At 48.7% G+C, this 23,932-nt stretch overlaps 1 protein-coding gene across 11 annotated transcripts in view; it reads right to left on the bottom strand.

Annotated features, from left to right (window-relative positions):
* Window positions 1-20,682, bottom strand: part of rtkna (rhotekin a) — a 107,227-nt gene extending 86,545 nt beyond the window's left edge. For 4 of the 11 annotated variants that reach the window (XM_069187489.1, XM_069187491.1, XM_069187490.1 and 1 more), the window contains exon 1: window positions 20,359-20,682. In XM_069187489.1, coding sequence (XP_069043590.1) covers window positions 20,359-20,646 — 288 coding nt within the window. In that variant the 5' untranslated portion in view covers window positions 20,647-20,682. Of the gene's footprint in view, window positions 1-15,425; window positions 19,281-20,287 lie in introns of those variants that run through there. The other 7 variants (XM_069187479.1, XM_069187478.1, XM_069187480.1 and 4 more) reach the window with 6 other exon arrangements.
* Window positions 20,683-23,932: the final 3,250 nt, after the last annotated feature.

Here is a 23,932-nt window from a genome sequence, read left to right on the forward strand (position 1 = left end):
CAGCACACCCAGAGCCTTCTCCTGGCAAGACAAAGGGACACGCCTTGCACTCGTCCCAGCCCAGCACGCCCCCTCACGGGCTCACGTTACCAGCGCCTGCCCACCTGCGGATACCTCCCGGAACAAGCCCGGCGTTGTCGCACAAGCCCCGAGGCAGAGGACACTGGGACAGGCTGGCTGGCTCTGGCAGGGCACGGTCACTGCCGCCAGCCCCCGTTCGTGGATCGAAGGCTCCTTCCACGCAGTCAGGTCTTCACCCGATTTATGCTTTCCTTTCAAACCTGACAGTGTCCGAGCACGTGCTGCCTGAAACCCAACGCACAGCTGCTCAGAGAGTGAAACCCGGCGCCCTTTCTCATCACCGTAAAAACCCCAAATTGACCTTTTCTTCGGGGCCTGTGGCAGTCCTTCTACAAATCCGTCATCACCCTCTCCCCGTCTTCAGACGAGCTATCAGATTGCCACATAAACCAAGGTCACGGCTGGAAATAAACAATGATCGCCTCACTCTTGCACCTCCTGCAGTGCAGGAGGGGGTTGAATATTCATCACCACAGCTTTCTGCAAATTCTTTAAATCCCTGACATCCTGCAGGTCACTTCAGCGGCCAAGACATCATCCCAGATGCCTCACTCGGGCTGACTGAAAGCCAATTTCAAACGGAGCACCTTTCCCCATGCTGAAGAAGGCATTGTACTCGGAAGGCTCTGCTTATGATTAACCGGCAAAGTTATGTATTAACTGAAACCCACATTCTTCCCAGACACACTAATCCACCTCCACAGGCTGCTCTCCTAACTCCGATAAGGGGCTCATTAAAAAGTCAACAATGCTTAAGAGCCACAGCCTTCTGTTAGTTCAAGGCTTTGACCAGCTTGTAGCAAATTAACTTATTTTTTCCCCCACCTGAAATGAAATTAATTCTAGCACACAGAGCCCAGGCTCTTACAAAGACACTCACACAGGACCATTCAACAGTAGTCTACACGCTGTCCACTCCACCGCGGAGAACCATCAGAAAGACATTGAAACGCCTCCCTTGTGTCACCGAACCAGAGACCGCCAAGGTGCCAAGCAGGATGACCTTGAAGGGTGTCTCTGGACTCAGCTGAGACACAGTTCAATAAACCTTTCCTGGATCACTCTGGTACCGAAGGATAAAAAAAAATCAGGCCTTTCCCACTCCATGACCACTGCCAAACCGTTTCCTTCTCCCCTCCATCACAGAGGTTATTCTGCTGATGCTTTTCACCAAAACAAACAAAACGGACAAGAGGAGGCCGTTTGGTAGGTAGCAGCTTATTAAATGGAGTGGTGGCTCTGTGGCTAAGGATCTGCACCTGTAGCTTGAAGGTTGCCTGTTCAAATCTCGCAGCCGGCAGAGGAAACCTACTCCGTTGGGCCCCTGAGCATGGCCCTTAACCCCAACTGCCCCAGGGGCGCTGTACAATGGCTGACTCTGTGCTCTGACCCCAGGCTTCCCTCCCTGTCTGAGTGTTTCATGGAGAGCACGCTGGGGCATGCGAAAAGATGAATTCCTAATGCAAGAAATTGTATAGGGCTAATAAAGTGATGTAATGTTATCCGTTTCTTGACAGAAACCAGAGTATGAGATTGGACAATGTGACTGGGTACCTTGTTCCATACTCCCACAACCCTTTGTGCAAAAAAGGCTGTTTATTGGAACATTCAGAGTGACAGACCTTAATGAAGTGTACTCAGCGGTCCATGACCGCATGACTGCATTCCTGAAGATCCTGGGTTTGGAGACAAAAGAACTCCATTGTCATTCCGCTGTGGAGGGGCAGGACACTACTCCAGTGAGCACAGAATCCAGACTGCTTCCTGACTCAGCAGGTCCAGGGCTATCCTGGAGAGCAGCTTCAAACACATGATAAGGTGCAGCCAGATAACCCAGGGCTCACATAACAAAAGCAAGTAAATCCCCTTGGGCCTGAACAGGATGTCTCGGCCAAAGTAATAAAAGCTCTTATCCGAGTTACAACTAAGCATCTGAACTGCACCCGATGAGAATATTGCTTAGCTAAGGGATATTTTTAATCCACGTTTTGCAATCCTGACTCTCCAGGTTGTTTTGGAAATGAGGACTTGTCTGTTTTTGATTGACTTATTCAATTAAAAAATGAAACCATGCCCTTAACACTTCTACAATGTGTCTTTTATCTTACCTAATCTCATTTTGGAGGTAAAATAGGACACCCTTTAAAGGAAGGTCAGTGAATTTGCTTATAAATCTCATATTCATATTTCATATTCACATATATGTGCTGTATATTCTAAGATTAAAAAAACTAAATTGACTATTTTGCTTGTCCATGTACAATATATGCAATTTTAGTTGTTTATATGCAATATCCAGTAAATAATAATAATAAGAAACAACTGAAATCTGAATTAACATGATATGATAATAATGAGATTTTATCATTCTAGCTTAGAACTTAAATACTTTTCATGTTGTAGATGTAAGAACTGAAAAATACAGCAGAAGAGTATTGTTTAGAGTAGAAATGATCAATAATAATCTGGCAAGGCTAATAAATCATTGATACGGTACAATGATTCAAATTGTTTTGAAATTCTAGCCGTCCCAACAAGCTGAAATTTACAGACCGTTGAAACAGTCTGAGCAGGACCTTAAAACCTGAAAAATTGTAAAAATCCTGAAATGAGAACAGGGGGCACTTCTTTTGCACAAAGAGTTGCGGGAACATGGAACGTCTTATGTTCCTACGCGAGAAATCTAGTGAAATCTGTAGTAAGACCAATCCTCTTTTTTGAACAAACGGTAATTTTTGTAAAAATAAGACACGTTATGACTATACTCTGTTGATACAGGCTATATACATTCTTCCTCGTGACTTTACGACCATAAGAAAAATAGCACAACACTGTATGTGGAGATTCAGCTGAATCGCACAAGCACAGCCTACACACAGCTCCTGTGAAGTGCTTGTGTTTGTGCTTGTGCACAGGAGGGTCTGTAATCTTGTGTGTGGTCTCAGGGGCCAGCGTGCATTTCTGCAGGAGACCGTGTGCACAGCTGAGCCATCACCACAGGCGGCAAACGGGGGAGTGGGAGAGCAGTCGTGTCCCGCTCACCTTTACAGATCTGCAGTGGCCCCGAGCCCGTGCTCGGAGATCGATCGCCCATGTCGGCTCCACACGGGGGCCACGACAGGACAGTGGGCGCTGGAGGCACAAGCGGGAACCACATGGAAGTGCTTCTGAAACCAGGAGCAGGAGGCCCTTCTTTACACAAAGCGGTGTGGGAGCGTGGAACAAGCCACCCGGACAAGGTGGCGAAGGCGATACGGTTGGTTTCCTTCAAGAAAGAGTGGATGAGATCGCTGGATCAATTCACTGTGAAGTACAAAACGGGCCCGATGGGTCGAAGGGTCTCCTCCTTAAGAAGGCAGCCGCAGTCAGTGCCGCGACCCGGCCCGGTCAGTAAACAACAGCGCCCAGTCAGCTGTAACCCCTCCCCCGGGCCTGCTGCAACAATAATGAGAACAAAGGGGGCTTGTTTCCCTTCAACTAAACAAACAATTGTGCATGACTTCATTCCTCGCACTTACAAATGACCTCATCACACTCGCACACAAAAGCAGAAAGTCACGCCCCCCCCCTCCCCAGCCAGGGCACGACACGACACGCGCTGGGCACAGTCTTCTTCTGATGCTTCATCTCCCACAGCAGAGTGCAGGTTCCATATACGACCTGCGGTACCTTGAAATACTGCGCACCAGTCAGGCACACGGGTAGTAAACATTATCAAGCAACCCTGAAACTACAGGGATGGGTACACCTTTGTCATTCTGTGCCCAAATCAAGCAGTGTTCTTGAAACTATGTTCAGTATACTACTTCACCTCAAAGGTAATGAATTCGAAGTCAATTATAAACATTAACATCCATCTCACCTTTAGTGGTTCATTAACCATCCAGCTAGCACAACGCAAAGACTCGTCAGCTGAGCCAGACCCTGTGGTACAGTGGTATTAAAGATCTCCTCAAAGTCAAAACCTTCACCTCCATGGAACTTCTGAACGGCTATTTAAATCGCAGTACAATTCAGGATCAGAAACACAATGAAACCCACGAAAAGTGAGTTTACTTCAAGCCGAGATGCTGTGTCACTGTCACAGAATTGTAAATGTGTTCTGGAGACTTACTGTGTATCAAACATAGCCGCATCAACGTTCCCATGCTGCTGCTTATCCAATTGGCTTCCCCACCCTGTGACATCTAAAGGCTGACTGTGCTCAGAGGACTGTCCAAATCAAGGAGTTAATGAGGGATTTCAAAGGAATCCTCCTGAGTAAGAGAAACTTTCTTCAGGCTCTGTGATTTTATCAGCTCGTTAGCTCAATTAGTGGAGTGCCTCTTCATTTCTGGGTGGAGTGAACCAGGCTGGTGTAATAGCCTTTGGCAGCCCCTCAAGGTCCTGGTGAAGCCCAGAACAAACAGCTTAAGCCTCTGTCAGACTACAGGACACGACTTCTAGTTGGAGAGCAAGTCAAATTGAACGACTGCAGTTGCTGAATCGCGCTGCCTTTTCTGTCCTAGAGGGTGTCCAATTCTACGACTAGGATCCGCAGGGGGTGACTAATTACACGACTCCCTCACGACTTTTCATCACGGTTCCAAATCTCGTGCTGTGCCGTGAAAGTACCGCGAGGTCGCCTCATTCTGGCAGCCAATCAACGTGGAGCTCGCCGGAACAGGAGGAGGAGCACCGCACGACAGTAAACAAACAAACAACAAACACGAAACATCGAACGGACATCTGTGCAGGCTCCAGAGCTGGACAAGCCTGTCCTCCATTCCCGCAGTCCAAAACACTGGCTTTCCTCCTCTCCCTGCAGCTGCACTGTACTTCCGGCTGAGCGCTCACAGACACAAGAGCCCACCCCTGCGACTGGAGACTCGCTACGAGGAGATCGAGTCGGTCTGATATCATCGTAGCGAGTCGCGGAGAGTCATAGGAGCTGTTAAGAGCGCTATGACCGAGTCACACTACACAACTGATGGTAACGGGCGTGCGCTGCGACTCTACAACCCGCTGGGATTTTCTTACGATTATGTAAATGAAGGCTATGACCGAAAATCCCAGTCGTGTTTGTCGTTTGTTTGTTTACCGTCGTGCGGTGCTCCTCCTCCTGTTCCGGCGAGCTCCACGTTGATTGGCTGCCAGAATGAGGCGACCTCGCGGTACTTTCACGGCGCAACACGAGATTTGGGACCGTGATGAAACGTCGTGAGGGAGTCGTGCAATTAGTCACCCCCTGCGAATCCTAGTCGTAGAATTGGACACCCTCTAGGCAGAAAAGGCAGCGAGATTCAGCAACGGCAGTCGTTCAAGACTTGCTCTCTGACTAGAAGTCGTGTCCTGTAGTCTGACAGAGGCTTTACAGAGCAGCGATAATTCTCCAGTAATGTGGGGGCCAAAATTGTAAACGATATCCAAAAATGAGACTTCACTAATGCATTGTACAATTTCAACATAACATCCCTTTATTTGAATTCTCCACTTTTGACTACGCGTGTACAGACTCAAACAGGTCAGAGCAGAAGAGTCCAACTCCCAGCGAGTGGGAAAGGTCAACCTGTGAAACTCAACTCACACCCACGACACTAAGAGCCACACAAAGCTACAGAGCCGCCCAGAGATCTTATTCTGAACAAAACCGTTCTCCTGCTACAGAGGGTCAGGCAGTGTCAGCGGATTTCCCAGTTCTTTTCTTAATCGCTTGCGTCCCGTATCGCATCACAAGAGATCCACATGATTCCCTGTGGCTTGGTTTCTCATTTTGACTGCTGTGCATAATCAATCCTGAAAAAGAAAGTTCTTCTGTAAGGGTTTCTCCATGCGGACCTCTGCGCCTTTGGCTGCATGATGCTTTCCCACAGAAAATATTTTCAGGAGTCATGTGGTGTTTTTTTTCCCCTTCAACGGCAGAACAAACTCACCAGCGGATGAATCAGTAGAGTGTCTAAATCGCACCCAAGGTCACCAAGTTGCTTTCCCGAGTGGAAGGCTTCCCAGCAGCAGTCTGCGTGTTCAGTCGTGACGTTCAGACCTTCACGCTGTTCCGGTCCAGGGCCGGAAAGCAAGACCTGGTGAACGCTCATGGGCTCAGCTGTGGCAGCTCAGCAGTAGCCACAGTGTTAGACCTTATACATGCTGGGATGGGCCAGCATGGCTTGTGGATAGTAGAGGTGTACCTACACATGGAGACCCAGGAGACACACTCCTTCCTGCTCCTCCCAGTGGGTTTCTCTCCTCTGTCCTGTGGACGGACTGCTTGTCCCCACACAGACATCCATTCGTGCTTTCAGCCCCACGTCTCCCTCACGTTAGCACACCAGAGAACCCCCCTGCAGGTTCCTGCTCTTCACCAGCAGCAGCCCTCCGCCCTCCGGGAGCGGAGTCGGACACACATCCTCCCAGTCTCGAACCCTCTCCCCAGCGCTCCACCGCCTGGACAACGTCGGCAGCACTGTATTCTTAGCCCAAGCTGGGAGTTCTCCTTATTTATATGCCAGCACTTATCTCACCCTGCAGATCACAGCTGGCAGCCCGCTGAAGCTCACAGGTGTGAGCCTGGTCAGTCCCTGGATGGGAGATCTCCTGGGAAAAACTAAGGCTGCTGCTGGAAGAGGTGTTAGTGGGGCCAGCAGGGGGCGCTCACCCTGCGGTCTGTGTGGGCCCTAATGCCCCAGTATAGTGACGTGGACACTATACTGTAAAAAGGTGCCGTCCTTCGGATGAGACGTAAAACTGAGGTCCTGACTCTCTGTGGTCATTAAGAATCCCAGGGTGTTTCTTGAAAAGAGTAGGGGTCCTGGTGATCCCCAGTCCTGTTGATTTTGGACATCATCTGGAAGCTTCCATTTTTTTAAGTTAGGAACATAAGAACGTGTTGTCGATCAATTAAACAAATTAAACAATCAATTCAATTAAGGAAACTCTGTTCTTTGAGGCCTGAAGGGTACTCAGATTTTGGTCCTAAGTGACCGTCACAGTTGAATTCTCCCAGGCCTCTGGAAATGGATGGCTCTCTGGATAGCAGGGGCCAGGATCAGGGCTGGAGACCCCAGCCACAGACTGACGCCACATTATTTTACAAATCAAAGTGACAAAGGCTCAAGGGGCTGTGAGGTGCTTCCTTTTAAACGTTCAGTGTCAATGAAGCTCCGAGAGCTGGCTCTGGCATTGTGTTCACTTAACTACGTAAGGAACAGAGCGGAACACGCTACAGTCTTTATTCAGTGCGTTTCCTCGGTCCTAACACGGAATAGAAACCATGCTACAAAATCATAAGCCCCACAAAGCAGTGATTTCACGTACCGTACAAGAAGAAAGTCTGTATTTTGCAATATTGTCAGAATTGCTAACACCGCTGGGTGACTGAATCAGGAGTAAGAGCCATGACAGACAAGACAGTGAGGCTCTGGCCACATCACAGCCCCAGATCTCCCGTTTCCTGGAGGATCCCGCCGACAACTCCAGCAACCTGACTTCACACATTCCTGGACGAGTACGACCGAGTGAAGAAGCTGCATCCATTTTCAGCCCCAAACCCACCCGTTCTGCGTCCCCAAAGAGGCGAAAAAAAAAGTAAAACTATTTCATTTAACCTTTCATGATTTTTCATTTTAACCCTGGCCCCAGAGATTGCTCACGCTGGGCCCAGGTGGACAGCATCTTGCGTCTCCCTGTGGAAAGAGACAAGCCCCTTCCCCTCCACGTGCGTCCCCCTCGCCCGCGAGCCTGCCTGCGCCGCAACAGATCAGGACTCGCACGGCGCTGACTGCCTCCGCTGCAGCCTGCCCTGTAATTTGAGACCCTCTGGAAAGGATGCGTGTGTTCAGGCCTGGCTCAGCTCAGGCTGACTGTTTACCCGCACAGAAGCTTGGCTGCGTTCACGACAACCGGCCAGCTTACACACACAGACCCAGGCAGGAAACAACACATCAGAAAATATACCCTCCATTTCCACTTAAAAGGGCAGTGCCTGCGAGTTCAGATTTGTTTGCTTTGATAACGTTTTTAAAAAGCAGAGCTACGTTCAATGTTTCCCCAAGCGGCTCAGCCAGAAAGGGCGCTCACGTTGAGCTGCGCCGCGTGGCCTGAGGTCACCGGTTCAAGTCCGGGCTGCGTCTCATCTTTGAGAGCACTGCTGGAGCTGGGTGGGCTCCTGTTGGCAGTGTTTTCCAGCGTTGCTGCACTGAGCAATCCTGCTACCCAGCAGGCACCTGCGAGCTTCCAGTGATGTCAGTGAGAGACACCGTGCTCTCCTGTAAGACTCTGTGGAGCGTGGCCCAACAAACGCCATGTCAAACAAATAAACAGAGATTAGGAGCAAATGAACACAATTGAAAACAGAAATGACTGCTTTGGATTAGGGCTGTGCTAAGCACTTCAAAAACACAGAAGTGCTCTTGAGTAGATCAACTACCAAAGCTGCTCACTTGGAAAGCAGGTTGAGGTCTAGAATCTAAAATACACAGGAAACTCTCTGGGTTTCCCAGGAAACGGTAGCCGTATATAATAAAATCCTTTGATTATGCTTTCTTTAATTAGCACACAAAGCTGTGTCACACTGGGGGAAAAAAAAAACAGCCGTTAAAGAGATACTTCTGCTATGACAAAACACTCAACACAAAACTGAGCAGGCTCAAACTGCTGGGGGCGTGCAGGGCCTGAAGCAGACAGCCATGCCGAGAGCTGACGACAGCTGCAGATATACCGGTGGGAAATTGGAAAAAAAACGAGTTGGGAATGGGATGGGGGCTCATTCTCACATGGCAGAGCACCCCCAGTGCTATATTACACCCGTGTCCGCATTGCCAAGCGCAGCTGTACGACCTGTCCGATACATGCAGCTGTTCACACGCCAGGCCTGAAAAACGTAGCTTTTCCTCCATATGAGTACGCTGATCAGGAGCACGGTCCCGCCAGCGCAGGACAGAGCAGCCCCCTGTGCCCCGACCCCCCCACCGTGTCTCCGCCAGCTTTCCGCAGCCCTGTCCCGGGGCAGCCTGGGATATCACGGACTGCTCGCCCAGCCACCTTTTTTTTGTTGTTTGTTTGCTCTGCAGAACACTGTCATTATTTCATCCTTCATGCTTCACACAATGGCAGGATGTTATTTGGTGGCGGGGGTTTGAGAGAAACCCTTTAATTGTTTTGTTCTTGGTTAAAGGCTCCGCTGGCTGACGTCCCTTTGTGTGACTTCCGGCTCCATTTGTTATATATTGAGGCAGTTTCCCCACCGCCTTCCCCTGCTACTGCTTCCACCCCTGGGGCTTGGAGGACTGGGACTCCAGCCCCCCAGCTCTCCCAGTCCAGCCTCACGCTCTCCCAGTCCAGCCCCCTGGCCCACAGCTCTCCCAATCCAGCCCTCCAGCTCTCCCAGTCCAGCTCTTCCTGTCCGGCCCCCTGGCCCACAGCTTTTTCCATCCAGTCTCCTGGCCCTCAGCTCTCCCAATCAAGCCCTCCAGCTCTCCCAGTCCAGCCTCCTGGCCCTCAGCTCTCCCAGTCCAGCCGGGCTCTTTCACTCCAGAGCTCTGACTCCCCCAGTTGAGCCCCCAGTGCTCCCAGAGGCAGGGGAGCAGACCAGACTTGTTAAGGAAAACAGTGCTGTGTGTGGGGGTTCACTAGCTTACCCTGCTGCCTGGGTTCCTCCAACAGCCCAGGCAGTGCTCAACAGCAGCCAGTGACAGAATCTGTGGATGAAAGCCCAGGGCTTGATGTGTACGAGTGCATCATCAGCACAAGGGTGCAACAGATCCCTTTACAGGCTGAAAGCAGGTAGTAAAAGACCTATAATACGAGGTGCTCATGACCTCACAGCTACGGATAGTCCTGTAGCTATAACCCTGCCAGGGCACAGTTTCATAGGAGAGGGTGGGGAGGTAACCTGCACTATTAAAAACAAGCAAGAATCATACTGCATAGCAACACGATCCATCTTGTGTTTCACAAGCTGCTATCACAAAAACATCTTCGCGCATGTTGGGCTTGTTAGCTTATTTTAAGCACATTTGCACAGACAGATGTGGGAAGTTAATACTCTGGCTTTTTGCACTAGCACAGTGTGCGAGAGAGATGGCAGCCCATAACATTTGAAATGGCTCAAACTGCTGTCCAATGCGTATCTTAATTCCCTACGAGAAGGGCACCAGTAAAATCAGAACGGAGGGCTGGATCTCAGAGGAAGGAGGGTTTTAGGAGGCTTGTCTGGCTGGTAAGGGAGTTAAATAAGAGCACCAAGATCAGGACAGTGGGGCGAGAGGGACTCGAGTCCAGGACTCCACGCCAGTCAGTTTCTCTACAGGCTGTCAGGGAGACCAGCAGGGAACGAGAGATTCTCTTTTTACTGTATTATCCCAACATCACCTGCACAGCCTTAAACATACTGAAGACACAGGGGAAGGCTTTCACTTCTACTGCCCATTAAAGAACAGACATTACTGAAGGGCTGCACTCCAGACACTGAACAGACAAGTCCGCACAAGACCAGAGCAGGTGTGTCTGCTGCCAGAAGAGACGGAGAACGTGAGGGACTCATGAACCCTGCAAAAGGGTCACTTTTACTGTAAACATCAGCATCCTCACTCCGTGCCTGTGTTCAAAAGGATGAAAGAAACCAACACCACACCACGGGGAAAGAAGAGGGTCTTTGAAAGCAAAGCCACACAAAGACAGAAGAATGCAGACTAGTGCTCATCGCATTATTCATCCTCTGTCAAAGGTTCAGATGATCATCTTTGGTCACTGGATATAGACTGCCTTGAATATTACACACTAATGCCAAGAGCAAAATAGAGTAGATATTCTCAAACAGTTTTATTTGAAACCACAATTTAGTGCAAGAAAGTACAAACATCTGAAAGAAGAGACAGGACACATACAGCACACTGCCCACAGGAAATTCAATTATTTGAAAAAAAAATCACTGAAGTATCCATGCATGCATATAAAAATGAATGCACTGGAGAAGTGAGTAATTTAGCTCCTGAAGAAACAGTGTTGATGAGAAACCATGAGGACAACCGATCAAGAAACGGGTCAGATCAAGCCTGCAATCTGCAGTGAGACCACAGTGTCTGTGCTGGGATATATTCACAACAGGGTGCCGGATCAATTCCAGATTTTCCATTCCAACTCCAGCAAACCAATTCCCACTCCTTCACTCCTTTCACAGAACAGGACAGGTGAAAAACTGGGGTCCAGATCCTGCTTCACAGGAGGCACAAGCTCTGAACTAAAGAGAAGAAACTGCTTATCACAGAGACTGTGCGTGGCCCTTCACTTTAAATACAGACATCACCTACAGCAACCCTGATAACCAACCTGCTACCAGACATAACCTACAGCAACCCTGATAACCAACCTGCTACCAGACATAACCTACAGAATCCCAGATAATAAATTCCTATCTATATACCAAGATATACCAGACATAACCTACAGCAATCTCGATACCTAGCCTGCTACAAGATATAACCTACAGCAATCCAGATAAATTCCTATTTATATACTCAGATATAACCTACAGCAACCCCGATAACTAGCCTGCTATCAGATATAGGAAGCATTTACCCGTGCTCCTGCAGAGGGCTTTAGAGAACGACTGACACTGACAGCCCTTCACATCCGACAGGGGGCAAACTAAAAAAAACACGGCACAATAAAAACCACTGCGCTGCGCAGGAGCAGGTCGGGATGGAACAGGCAGAGAAGGACTGAGTCTGCGGCCCAGAGCGGGGCTATCGTGGGACACGTGTGCACAGTTATCGCAGCCCTTGTGCATCCGAATGGGCACTCCAGATGAGCTGACGAGACTCCACAATCCCCCCACGCACCAGTCCCAGGAAACTCCAAAGTCCTGGCATGCCCCGTCACCATGGCAGCCCTCTCCAGAGACCCAAACCCCGCTACCTGACGTGCTGGGACCAGTCACAGCAAGGGGTGGGGTGTTCCAGGGTAGTCCAGGTTCCTCGCAACACACTCAGAGAGACTCATCCGATCGGATTACGAATCTCCGGATGAGCAAGCGCCTGAAAAGGACAGTCTCTCTTTGTTCCCGACAGGGGCTCACGGAGGCCTCACCACACACAGTACTCCAGCGATCGGCACCTGAGTTTAAACTTCAGGTGGCGTGGGTACAGGGGCCGCGGTGCACTCTGAGCCACCAGAGAAGGGACAGGCAGAAGGAGGAAGCATTAATAATAATGCTACCACTAATAATAATATTCCTTACATTTATTTAGCGCTTTTCTGGACACTCAACTCAAAGCTCTTTACAGCTAATGGGGATCCCCTCCACCACCACCAGTGTGCAGCCCCACCTGGATGATACTACAAGCCAGATTGCACCAGTACGCTCCCCACACACCAGCTCTCAGTGGGGAGGAGAGCAGTGATGAAGCCAGTTCAGAGAGGGGGGTTATTAGGAGACCAGGATTTGTCAAGACCAAGGGGAAATTTGGCCAGGACACTGGGGTAACACTCCTACACTTTTCGAGAAACGCCCTGGGATTTTTAATGGCCACAGAGAGACACAGACCGCAGGGTGAGCGCCCCCTGCTGGCCCCACTAACACCACTTCCAGCAGCAACATTAGTTCTTCCCAGGAGTCTCCCCTCCAGGTACTGACCAGGCTCACACCTGCTGAGCTCCAGTGGGTTGCTAGCTGGGAGCTGCAGGGAGATATGGCTGCTGGCACTGCATGGGTACTGAAGAGGTCCCAGCGAGGTGCAGCAGTTCCCGGGGGCTGAGCTTCAGACGTGCCTCTGCAGCCCAGCCCCCGCGTTTTCAGGACTGCGCCGGATCACACAGCGGATGAGTCAGCATCCTCTTCAAGACCCCTCCAGGTGTGGGACGGCCCTCGTCCTGTTGCAGACCGCCTCAGCAGCGCCGCACCCGCCCTGCTCTCTGGCACACACTCACACCCTGGAGCAGGGCTATCCCCAAAACCACACTTCACACAGCACTTTACATTTAACACAATAGTAACACATGAGTTCTTCTTAAATTGTACCCCCCACCCCCAATACTTGTACCCTTTCAATATCGCAATTAACATTGCAAGAATGAGAATGGTCGAATCTGTCTCATTGGAGCTTTCTATAGGTAGGAAATGTTGAATTCTGTCAATTGATCTAGAATATTTCTAGAAATGGGATTGCTAAATTAACTCTGCCAAACGTCGGGTTTCACTATAAAATGATATAGCAAAGATGAAAGGGCCCCAAATCCTCAGGTCATCGGGCCCCCCTGCTCGTCTTTCCCACAGTTCTCCATCAGCCGGACGCCCAGCCTCGTCCCACGTGTCCCACATGTCCCACTCGCACACGCGTGACCAGTCCGCTGCAGGGCACACACAGTCACACCAGGGCACCCAGAGAAAACCCACTTGAACATGGGGAGAACAGCCGAACTCCACACAGACAGCACCCCAGGTCCAAAATTAAACCCAGAACCCCAGCGCTGCTAAGCAGCAATGCCACCGTGGCACCTAGATTAACAGCACAAGAGATGCTAAGTCAGTGCTGACCTCAACAAAGTTAGCCTTGAATCATGCAGGAGCCCGTCTCTCGGTACCAGAACTACACTCCAAAAACCAACAGACCAGGTCTCGGGCAAGAGCAACATCCCAGCAACTTCGCAAGTGCAGGCTTGAAAAGATTTTCAACTCAAGGGGTCCAGCTGTTTGCAAGGTGGCGATGGCGAAAGGGTTTTGGAGACACGGGTGGGGTCAGGTTGATGCAGGACCTGGGCGTTATGTCAAAACTCTTAAAGGCTTATCTGCCCTGGCTTTTCTCCTCAGCAGGAGGTTGCCCGCTTTCAGAAGTGACAGTGTTGCGGGTAATCCTTTAATCACTGTAAACTTGCACTGCTCACAAGTGTAACAACCTGAAGCCCCCTAACCATCTCCACATTATATATATATATAAAAAAAGAGACCCGGGTAACACAGAAAACAGGGTTCGACGTGGAGAGAGGATTTCTCCCGGCAACCACTGCTCAAGCGCCTTTTTTCGGTACCTCGGAATCTGCGTGTATACACAGAAAGTAATAATTAGAGGGTTGCGTGCCCTCTCGGAACTAACCGCCAGTTACTTTCAGAAAAACACTAATCCAGAGCAGCTGTGCAAAGCAAACGGTTTCCACTGGGAGAGCCCCGCCGAGAGAAAGCTCGGGAGTGACGGGCAGCTTTCAAGAAAACAACAAGTCCAGCGCCAGCGCGGGCGAGCGAGCGAAGACGCGGGGGGGTTTCGGTGGCTTGGAGGGGTCTAATGACACCCTATCGCGGCAGTAATGACCGGTTCCCAGCGCCGAGCCTCGCACGCCCAGCTGCGGTGGACAGGCATCGCAGAGGAAGCGTCGAGCCCGCGTCCAGAACAGGCCGTGCTCGCCGGTCTGTCCCGGGCGGCGCTCCAGCCAGCCAGCCGCTGGGTGACCGAGCTGAAACCTCCCCGCCATCCTTCTGGCGCGCCCCTTCCGTCGGAAAGCCGTGGTCTCCACTTGCTCACGGGCGGGTGTCAAGCCCCGGCAGTAAGGGTGACGTTTCAGGCAATCCTTTAAATAAATAAGCAATTACAGCCGTGCGTCCGGACCGTAAGACACCGGTCTTGACAAACCAACCCCCCCCCCCGACTCCGACTGGGCTTGAGAAACCCTGCCCAGAGCAGGCCCGGTTTGGGTTTGTGCAGGACACATCTCGCAGCCTCAGCCCGGGAATACCAAAGGCAGCTGAATGGTGCCAAAATATTTGCCACGGTTGTGTCAGGAAAAGCCGTTACAGTATACACAACTGCACATTCCGCTAGCGGACAGTGGGATACCAGAGCTCATCTCCCTTGTTATCCCGCTGTAACACTGTTGCACTGACGTCTTGGCTGGTAAAATTGTGTCTGTCCTCATTTCATGCTGGGAGTGTTCTGCAAAACCAATTTCCCCCAGAGGCGACGATAAAGCTTGAAGTGAACTGAGCGCATGACCTGTGCCACTCTTAACGTGCCAAACCGTTTTCTTACACTGTTCCCGAGTCAACGCAACACCCGGCGTGCTTCGGACTCCAAACCCCTTCACCCACGGCTTCCAGATCCTAACGGGGATCCCGGATGCTACTTCGAAGGTTGTTTAAACTTCAGCAAACTCGGAGGAGGAGGGCGGGGGAAAGATCATCACAACATTTGTGAGCACAAACAACACTTGAATCCAAAATAACCTCTCGATCACAGCGAACGAGAGGAGCGCTTCTGTAACATGCTAAACCGAGAACATTAAACAGACCCCCCACCCCCACAGGTGTGAATGTTTTGCACCAGAACACATGTACTTCGCCCTGGAGGTCAGCAGCTCCCGGGAAAAAAAAGCAGTCCTACCTGTAACGTGTCCACGAAAATACTCCTCCTGAACTTTCCGCGCAGTATCTCCATTTCCAGGGCAGAACCCCTGGCCACTGTGGCTCTGGTCGTCTGGTTTCGGCAAAACATGGTCCGTCCTGTGGTCTCTCGCTCTCCCTTTTCTTAGAGGATGTATATATATACACACACAGGCGCGATTCCCTTTAAATGTACTCCACGCCAGCAGTCCTCCTGGGAAAAGGAAGGCGGCCAGGGAAAGAAAAATAATTGTCCTCCGGCAGGACCAACGACGTTCCTGTTAGCTCCCCTGGTGCCCTCACGCTCAACGGGGCAGCGTGTGTGTTTATTCCCAGAGCTCTCTCGGTATGAAATCACTGCGGCGGCACCCAAATCACACGACCCGCTTCCGCTCCCGCATCTTCTCCGCCGGAGTGACTGTGCTCTCCAGCGCTCCGACTCCCACCAGGAGAGCCGCGCCGCAAACTTTTCCAGACCCGGCCGGGAGACCCCTGGCGGTGCGTTTCAGTACTGCAGGTTACCACGGCGCGACGTCAAGATCACGCTTTTTTATTTTAGCAGTGGAATTTAAGGTATATTACTCTTACAAGACTGTTTAGCCACCTCATTGAAGCTGAGGTCCTGCTCTTCCACCTCTACTGTAGCTGCTGAATGTAAACCTGAGCCAACGCATAACAGCGTTGGACTGGGTCACAGATGCCACACCTGCAGACAGGGGTGCTCATTTTAATAAGGCAGGGCTCTGGACATCGGAGCAGTACTATGAAACCCCAGGACACCCCCCGGGCAGAGTGCTACCCAGGTTACCGCTGGCATCTGAGCTCTGATCGCAGGCATCAGTGCCCAACAGGACAGTGCTTCACAGAATCCATTAATGGCTTTAACAGCCCATTAACAGGAAGGAATGCGCTCTGCATTAAAAACACGCTCTCCCCTCCCCCCGTACTGTACAGGGCAGGCAGCCATAGGAAATCAAGTCTAAGACTCCTTCTGCTGCAGTGGGGGCTGGGGGTGTAGAAGGCAGTGGCAATATCCAGTGACTCGGTGAGGATCAGCACGGCGGCACATGAAAGCAGGTCCTCTGGTTCGGTAGCCCCACTGCCAGTACCGTTTGGAATTATTACTACTACTGGTGATAAACCAGTACGACAGAAGCGTGAAATCGCCTTGAGCCCCTCCCCCACTGGTCCCCACAGGACAGAACAGTGAACAGCCAATCGGCCCTCAAGTGCAAATCTCTCGGCGGGGATCGCAAGGGTACTGGATACGGGCGAAAACCCGTGTCAACCTGGGGAAACATGCAGACTCCCCTCAGACAGGCACCCCAGCTTAGAATTGAGCCCAGGACACTGGAAAGGGGAGGCAGCAGTCCTGTCCTCTGTGTGCCGCCATACAGACTGGACACAAGACCTACACACCCTCTAGGACCTCTAGACGTTTGTGCATCCGGGTGTTTGAGTGGAGCGATCGGAGTGAGGCTCGTTGTTCCAGGTGGCAAAGTGAGGTGCCCCTCCAGGAACCTAAACCCACAGCCATGACCACTACCTCCCGCCCGCAGAGTCTGGCGAGGAGGAAAGCTCACCCCTTCCCCCCCCGAAGAGAGCTGAATACACACAGAGATCACGCACAGCGCGTTTATGTCCGAGAGCAGCAGTGAGAAACATACAGTTAAGAAAGCAAAAGGAATCCCTCGGAATGCACAGCAAGATCATTTGCTAAGCTCTAGTTCTGGGACAAACCGAAGCAACAAACTGTGCTTCTTTCTGCCCCGCCGTCAGGGACATGGTGTCACAGAGCTCCACTCTGGTATTGAGCTGGCCTGTGCCCCCCCCCCCACAGACAGCTCTTATATTCCGCGCCCAGAATACTCACCCCCCTGCGTCACGCCTTGCATGTACAGCAGGCGAAGAGTTAAACGGTTAAATCAGGTAGCCATCACAGCTGAACACACACTGCCCGCGCAGTGGCTGTTCCAGGTCCTCCGGTCAAACAGCCACACCCTGGCTGGTCACAGGGGTCTCTGTGAAGGCCTGGGCGCCAGACGACTCCTGTCCCGTGTGCAACCCGACTCCCTTTGTCTGCAGAGGTGAGTCAGTCTGGGGGAATTACTGTCAATACCGTCCCTGTGGGACTTAATGCCTAGCTGTGCGCAAAGTAAATCACTGGGATTTCTGAAGACTATAACATTGTGCAATTAAAATGACAGCCTATCAAAAAGGAATAATGTAATAAAACACCGCTGGGTGAAAATAGATCTTTGTCATAAAGCGGTTTTAATTCTGAAGTGGATTTCAACTGTGTGTTTTTTTTCAGCTTTTGCCGGGCAAGATAATACTAAACCCGCTGTGCTAAAACTGCGACACTTGTTGTTTTCTTTTATCTCGAAGCACGGTTAAATGTTTACAGAGGATCACATGCGAGTGCTGTTTATTTCCAGCTCTCAAACAGGGTGAAAGTCAGTGCTGGAGCAGGACTTTCCCAAGCTTGGTCTGGGAGAGAGCGCGCACACACACACACAAACACACACACACTCCGGGACGCCAAGCGGCCCGCTCCGGACAGCTGTGCGAAATTCTCATTTCCACAGCTCGGGCTCCCCGCCTGCGGCCTGGGACCGAGCCAGGCCGGCCCCCTCCGGACAAGGTCAGCAGATTCCCTGAAACAAAGGGCTCCTTCTCGGCTCTCCAGGGCTCTTATCTCCGGGCCTGTGAAACTCCGACGAGTTTCACACGTCGAAGTCAACGGATGCAAGAACTCCGGAGTACAGGAAATGCAGGGCACACTGCCAAGTCCCCCAGAGAGGACCGGGCCGGAGCTCCAGATCAGGCAGCGGTACGAGGGTGCCAGGGCGGACAGGGAGAAAGAGCTTGCCGCTAACAGCACTCAATACTCTTTTAATGGCCTAAGAGCAGAACGAATCAATCCCGAGCTGGAACAGGAACAACTTCAGGAGCCTCCAGTCTCGAGCTGGAGGGGAACTAATGAGTAACCACAGACAAACTCAACAAAATAAATCCTCACAAAGACAGAAAAATATTACTGAACCAGCTGACCTAATTCAGCCCAGAAACAAACAAACACAAACAAAAAACTGTGCTCTTCCTGGCCTCATTTTAAATAGCTCTGGTGTGTATTTTTCCTTCTTTAGACTGAAGACCAATATGTATTTAACATAATTGCACTCTTTTAAACTACTAAACGTTATTCTGGATTTACTGTAGTAACACTTTGGAGGAGGTAAAAGCCTGTGTTGCGCTATTCCAATCATCATGCAAAAGCTGAGATTTAATAAGACCTAGAGACAGATAACACCCCGTCCATCCTTCCATTCTCTCACCACTTGATCAAAGTCAGGGTCATGGGGGAGCCTACCCCGGCCTGCAGCTGGGGTACCCCCTGGACAGGACGCCCGTCCATCACAGGAGTCGACAAGCAGCATGGAAATCACACTCAATTCAGGATCACAGTAAGCAAGCACGTGATGTAAAGAATAACTGCTATTCGAAAAAAAAAGCTACACTTCTCCCTCGTATCACCATTATAGAAAGAATTCCCAAAAAGGCCCCCCAGTCACTCACTCAACCTGACAGTCTCAATCTCTTCAAAAGACATAACCCAGGCACTCCTGTTTCTGCCCACACTGGCTCTTGGCTCTGTGTTCCCAATTAAGACTCTCTGGTCTTCCTCTAACGTCTTTCACTGCAGTGAAACCCAAGCCTGCTCCTTCGGGGCCTCTTCAAAGTGCCCCTCAGGTGAAGAGCTGGGAGAAGCCAATTAAGCGCTAATGAGCTGGTTGAGGTTGATAAGTTCCCAGCCGGACTGAAACCCCATTTACAGACCACCCCCCCCAGGAGCGGGACTGTGGACCCCTGTTTTGCGCCCTCACCATTGTCCATTTGTATCACTACACAAATTGATGATTCAGATAGCGAGAAGAAAAAACTGCCCCCTTTAAACGCAGGTTAGGAAAATCTCTCTTTCCCCGCCACTGCAATACAGTGCTGCCTTCACAGTCATATGTTTTTTTTTTCCCCGTAAAATAAAAATCAACATTATGTCGATCAGTTCTCCCTCTTCTTTGGCCTCGCCTCTTGCTTCTTGGAAAGATCCGTGCCAATAAAAATAAACACATCAAATTCATTATGAAAGGATCTTCCAAGAGGGGAATAAGAACATGAAACCAGACCGTCGCTGCCCTGAAGAGTTTTTGCACTTCAGATTAGAGCTGCCCACGTGAACAGCTTCCTGGGGCCATTATTAGCTCACAGGTATGTGCTCGGATACATCCGAGTACAATTAAACATCCCCAAACACCGTTTATCAATGCGCAAACACTCCCAGGTACATAAGAAACCAATAGTCTCTGCAGCTGTTGCCGACCCAATAAGCTACTTAAGCAGCTGATGGGTTTTTACTATGTGTTTCACAGCGATCTCTTAGCAACCTTAACAAGCAAAGTACTTTTTTTAAAAAACAAAAAACAAAGTGACGACGTTTCTTGAGAAACTAGCTGTGAACAGCCGGACGGCAGATGTTTAAGACCGGGAGCCCAAACTAGCGGACAGTGTTTAAGCACCGAGCGCCCCCTTGTGGCGGCACGCCGTGATGTTTGGTTTCGGCGGCGGTCTGACTGGTGGAACAGCTGTCAGGGGACATTGCTAACAGCCAGCACAATTATTAACAGCCAGGGCTCGTTATTACCTATCAGACACATTTACGATAGCAGCCTTATTTAAACTCCGATATTAAAGTGATGCAAAGGAAAAGTGCCATGAAGTATGTTTATATCGATGGTTAAAAAAAATATGATACCGTTTTTTTCTTTCAAGAAACGGGTGAATGAGAGGTGAATGATCACTTACCTAAGAAATTCCAATCGAGCTAGACGGACCGCCTCTCGTTTTCACACGGATAGCCAGCCCCCTTACCTCACCTCTGAAACAGAGCTTGTACCCAGGGTGAAATTCAGATCCTGCGTCAGAGTAGCACTTTGTACCAGGAGAACTGAAGAAAACAGGTCCACCGGGAGAGATGTCGACAGCAAAAAAAAAAAAAAACTTCTCCAGGCTGTAATGATCTCATTTCCATATTCCCGGTTCGGACAGTTTCCAAGCAGTACTGTCGATCTTGTGGTTCCACGGTTCTGTGGTTTGATTTCAGAGCTCAGAGATTCTAGTTTATCATGGGTCACGGAGACTCGAACCCTCGAAAAAGAAAACATGGCACCAACAAGCAAGCACTTGTCAACAATTCAGTAAAGGGAACCCTCCCTGAAACTCCTTTTGTAAGCGTGTGGCTTGATGTGGAGAGATGACATCACAAACAGCGCCCAGGACACCGATGATGATGTCACACTGTGCCTCACAAAAGGTATCTGGCGTCACATCTTTTCAAAAACTACTCTTCAAAAGTGTATTGAAAGCAAAAGGCTATTTGAACGATGGTAAATGTTTGAGAGCTTTTTCTACCAATCCTTCTGATGAAGGATATTGACACGAGTGTGGATCAGTATTTGAAAGATAATCAAAGATAATCAATTGCCTTTGCATTCACATGGCTTTGCATTCTTATATTATTTTAACTATTTTATTAACTACACAAATCACGCCCTTACACCATATATTCCCGCCTTCTACTCTCTCGTTCTGTTGTCTCCCGATGTCTACTCCCTATACCACATCCCTTCCTTTGTCATTTTTGAAGTCCATAACTTTACCAAACAATTGTAACAATTCTATATCAACACACAGTAAACGGTTATTAACTATTACAACAAAATGTATGTAAAACCTTCCATTTCTATTTAACACATTCAACTCCAGTGTTTCTCCTCTATTTCTATTTAACACATTTTTCTTTTTCTTTTTTACGATTTCTATGCGTACCAACTCAAATTTTAGTTCAATTTCTACTTACTGTATCATGCTACATATACTGTAGCTGAAAAATGCATTTGTGTTCTGTCAAGCAGTCTCTACATTATACACGAAATTCAAGTGATTTTCACATCAGAAGTATACTGTAGGTCTTTGTTTATGTTTTATTGTTTTTTTATTATGAGTAAAATATTTTTACAAGCAATTTAAGTCCCAAGTGTATTTTATCTAGCCTGAGACAGGCAATATTCTTTTTTATCTCAAAATGCACTTTTAATGATCATTTACTACTCTCTTTATGTTAACTTTCTGATTAGTACTCAGCGTTTTCTGGTCTGACTCATAGTCATAATCATGCAAAACTCCTGAATGTGAGAGGGGGGAAGAGGCAGCAAGTCAGTATTTCTGTTTTTCAATCTGTTTTCTGTTCTGTTTTGTTATGTGTGTTTTGGGGGAGTATCAATAAATTGTATATTTTATATTTAGAATCCATGTGTGAGACTGTGAATTAGTATGCTTGATTGATTCCCAATAGTTGTCAAAACACTCTCTCAGTTTTCTGTTCTATTTTATAATTGCTACAGTAAATTAAAACCCTCTCATCACTGCACTGATATCACAGCAGTATCCTTGTCTAAGACTAGTGTAGCTCAAGTCAAAACTCCTCTGAATCTGCTTTTGTTCCTTGTTATGAACTGGATGGTTTTTAAGTGAAGCCAGTAAGAAACTGGAGCAGTCAGCTCTTCCAAAAACAGTAAGTATAGATCATGAAGCATTACCAATTAATAAGGACCACAACTGATTTGGCTCTTAGAAACCATTGATCAGATCTCCCCTAGTCCGGCAACGAGCCATATTGATTACTTAGCTAAAAGATAAATGAGGTGGATGAGCACTTACAGCCATGGACAAATGTGTGCCTGACTTTTCCGTGAAAAGCCCAAATCACACAAGAAGAGAGGGGTGTGCACTACAGTATATGGGTACTATACTAAAGCAGTTAACAGAAAAGCAGAATTATTTAAATGAAGAATTAAATAGATTACATACAATTTAGTGATGTGATGGTTCAATTTACTGGCACTGTAACTTTAAATTGTGAGAGTGCTTTAAAACTATTAGTAATTGAAGGGACAAAATAATAAGCAATTTCTGCATTTAAAAACGTATTACAATAAAATACAATATACAGTTTCTTAATACTGTACCATAACAAGCAAAATAAAAATAGTATATCTGTGAATAAAATTGCTTTGATACAATGGCTCATCATTTACTCAGGAATTACTGTAAAAAGATAGGAAGTACCATATAGTACTTGTCAATATCCTCAAGTATGAGTTTAATAAGTTACATGTAATTAATTACATTCATATTCAAATCACATTTACTTACTGTTGTTAATTAAACTTTTTAAATATGTTTGGAATAACAATGTTTATTTAAAATGTACAAGATTTAACGTGTTTTACTCATCTGGACGCCTTTGCCAAAGTGTTCTGGAAGCAGTGTGAAAAGCCCGTAGAACACAAAGCTGGGCTGGGTTTATTGAAGCTGTCCGATCTACTTTGACTTTGTCTTCTTGCCATCTGTATGTTCTACATCAGGAAAGAAAAGTGGTGCTGAAAGTGGTTCTGGAGAGAGTGTTGCTGAGTTTGACTTTGAGGTTTGTGTCAAAGAATTGGGATTTAGTGCTTATCAGAGAGGTCTCTTACAGCTACTGTACATTCCTAGTATATCATGCAGAGGCTCAAGCTGCTAGAGTTTTTATCTTGTCAAGGCAACCAAAAGATTCTAAGAGATCTGTAATAATACTTAATTCTTACTATAACATACTGTATACCTTGCTGCTACAATGTTTTTAAACATTTCAGAGTTGTTGGGGACCACATTTCCCAGAACCCTCTGGGGAAATGAGTTGCTGCTCCCATCACCTGACCAGTTGCTGGAAGACAGTTGGTCAGGTGACTGTTTAAAAAGCTCTTTAAACGAAGGCTTTCTATGTTTCAATGTCCCCATTAAGCTTTCACAGTCAAAGTGCTTTATGGGGACATGGGGCAGATCCTCTGCAGTGCACACTCATCGGAGGGAGAGAGAGGAGGAAGGGAGAAGGCCAGTAAGCAGTATAACCCCCCCGCTATGATAGTTAGGGACTTTGAAAAGAAGGTTAAGAACTGACCAATTCTTAACTGACCAATCCAGTTACAGAGGGAGGTGTTCAATCCCAGGTCCTGGAGCTTGACGACAAGCTTTGAGGGCACTGTGGTATTGAATGCTGAGCTGTAATCAACAAACAGCATTCTCACATATGTTCCTTTCTTATCCGGGTGTGAGAGGGCAGTATGGAGGGCAGTGGCAATAGCATCTTCTGTTGACCTGTTCTGGCAATACGCACACTGCAGTGGGTCTGGGGTGTCAGGCAGTGAGGAGGTGATGTATGCTTTGACCAGCCTCTCGAAGCACTTCATGATAACTGATGTGAGTGCAACAGGGCGGTAGTCTTTTAGGCAGCTGACTCTGGGTTTTTTAGGAACAGGGACAATAGTGGTTTTCTTAAAGCAGGAAGGAACTATAGGCTAAGCTAGAGTGAGAGATTGAATATGTCCAAGAAGACATCTGCCTGCTGATCTG

This window comes from Lepisosteus oculatus, chromosome 3 (genome assembly GCF_040954835.1).
Source record: "Lepisosteus oculatus isolate fLepOcu1 chromosome 3, fLepOcu1.hap2, whole genome shotgun sequence".
Taxonomy (NCBI): Eukaryota; Metazoa; Chordata; class Actinopteri; order Semionotiformes; family Lepisosteidae; genus Lepisosteus; species Lepisosteus oculatus.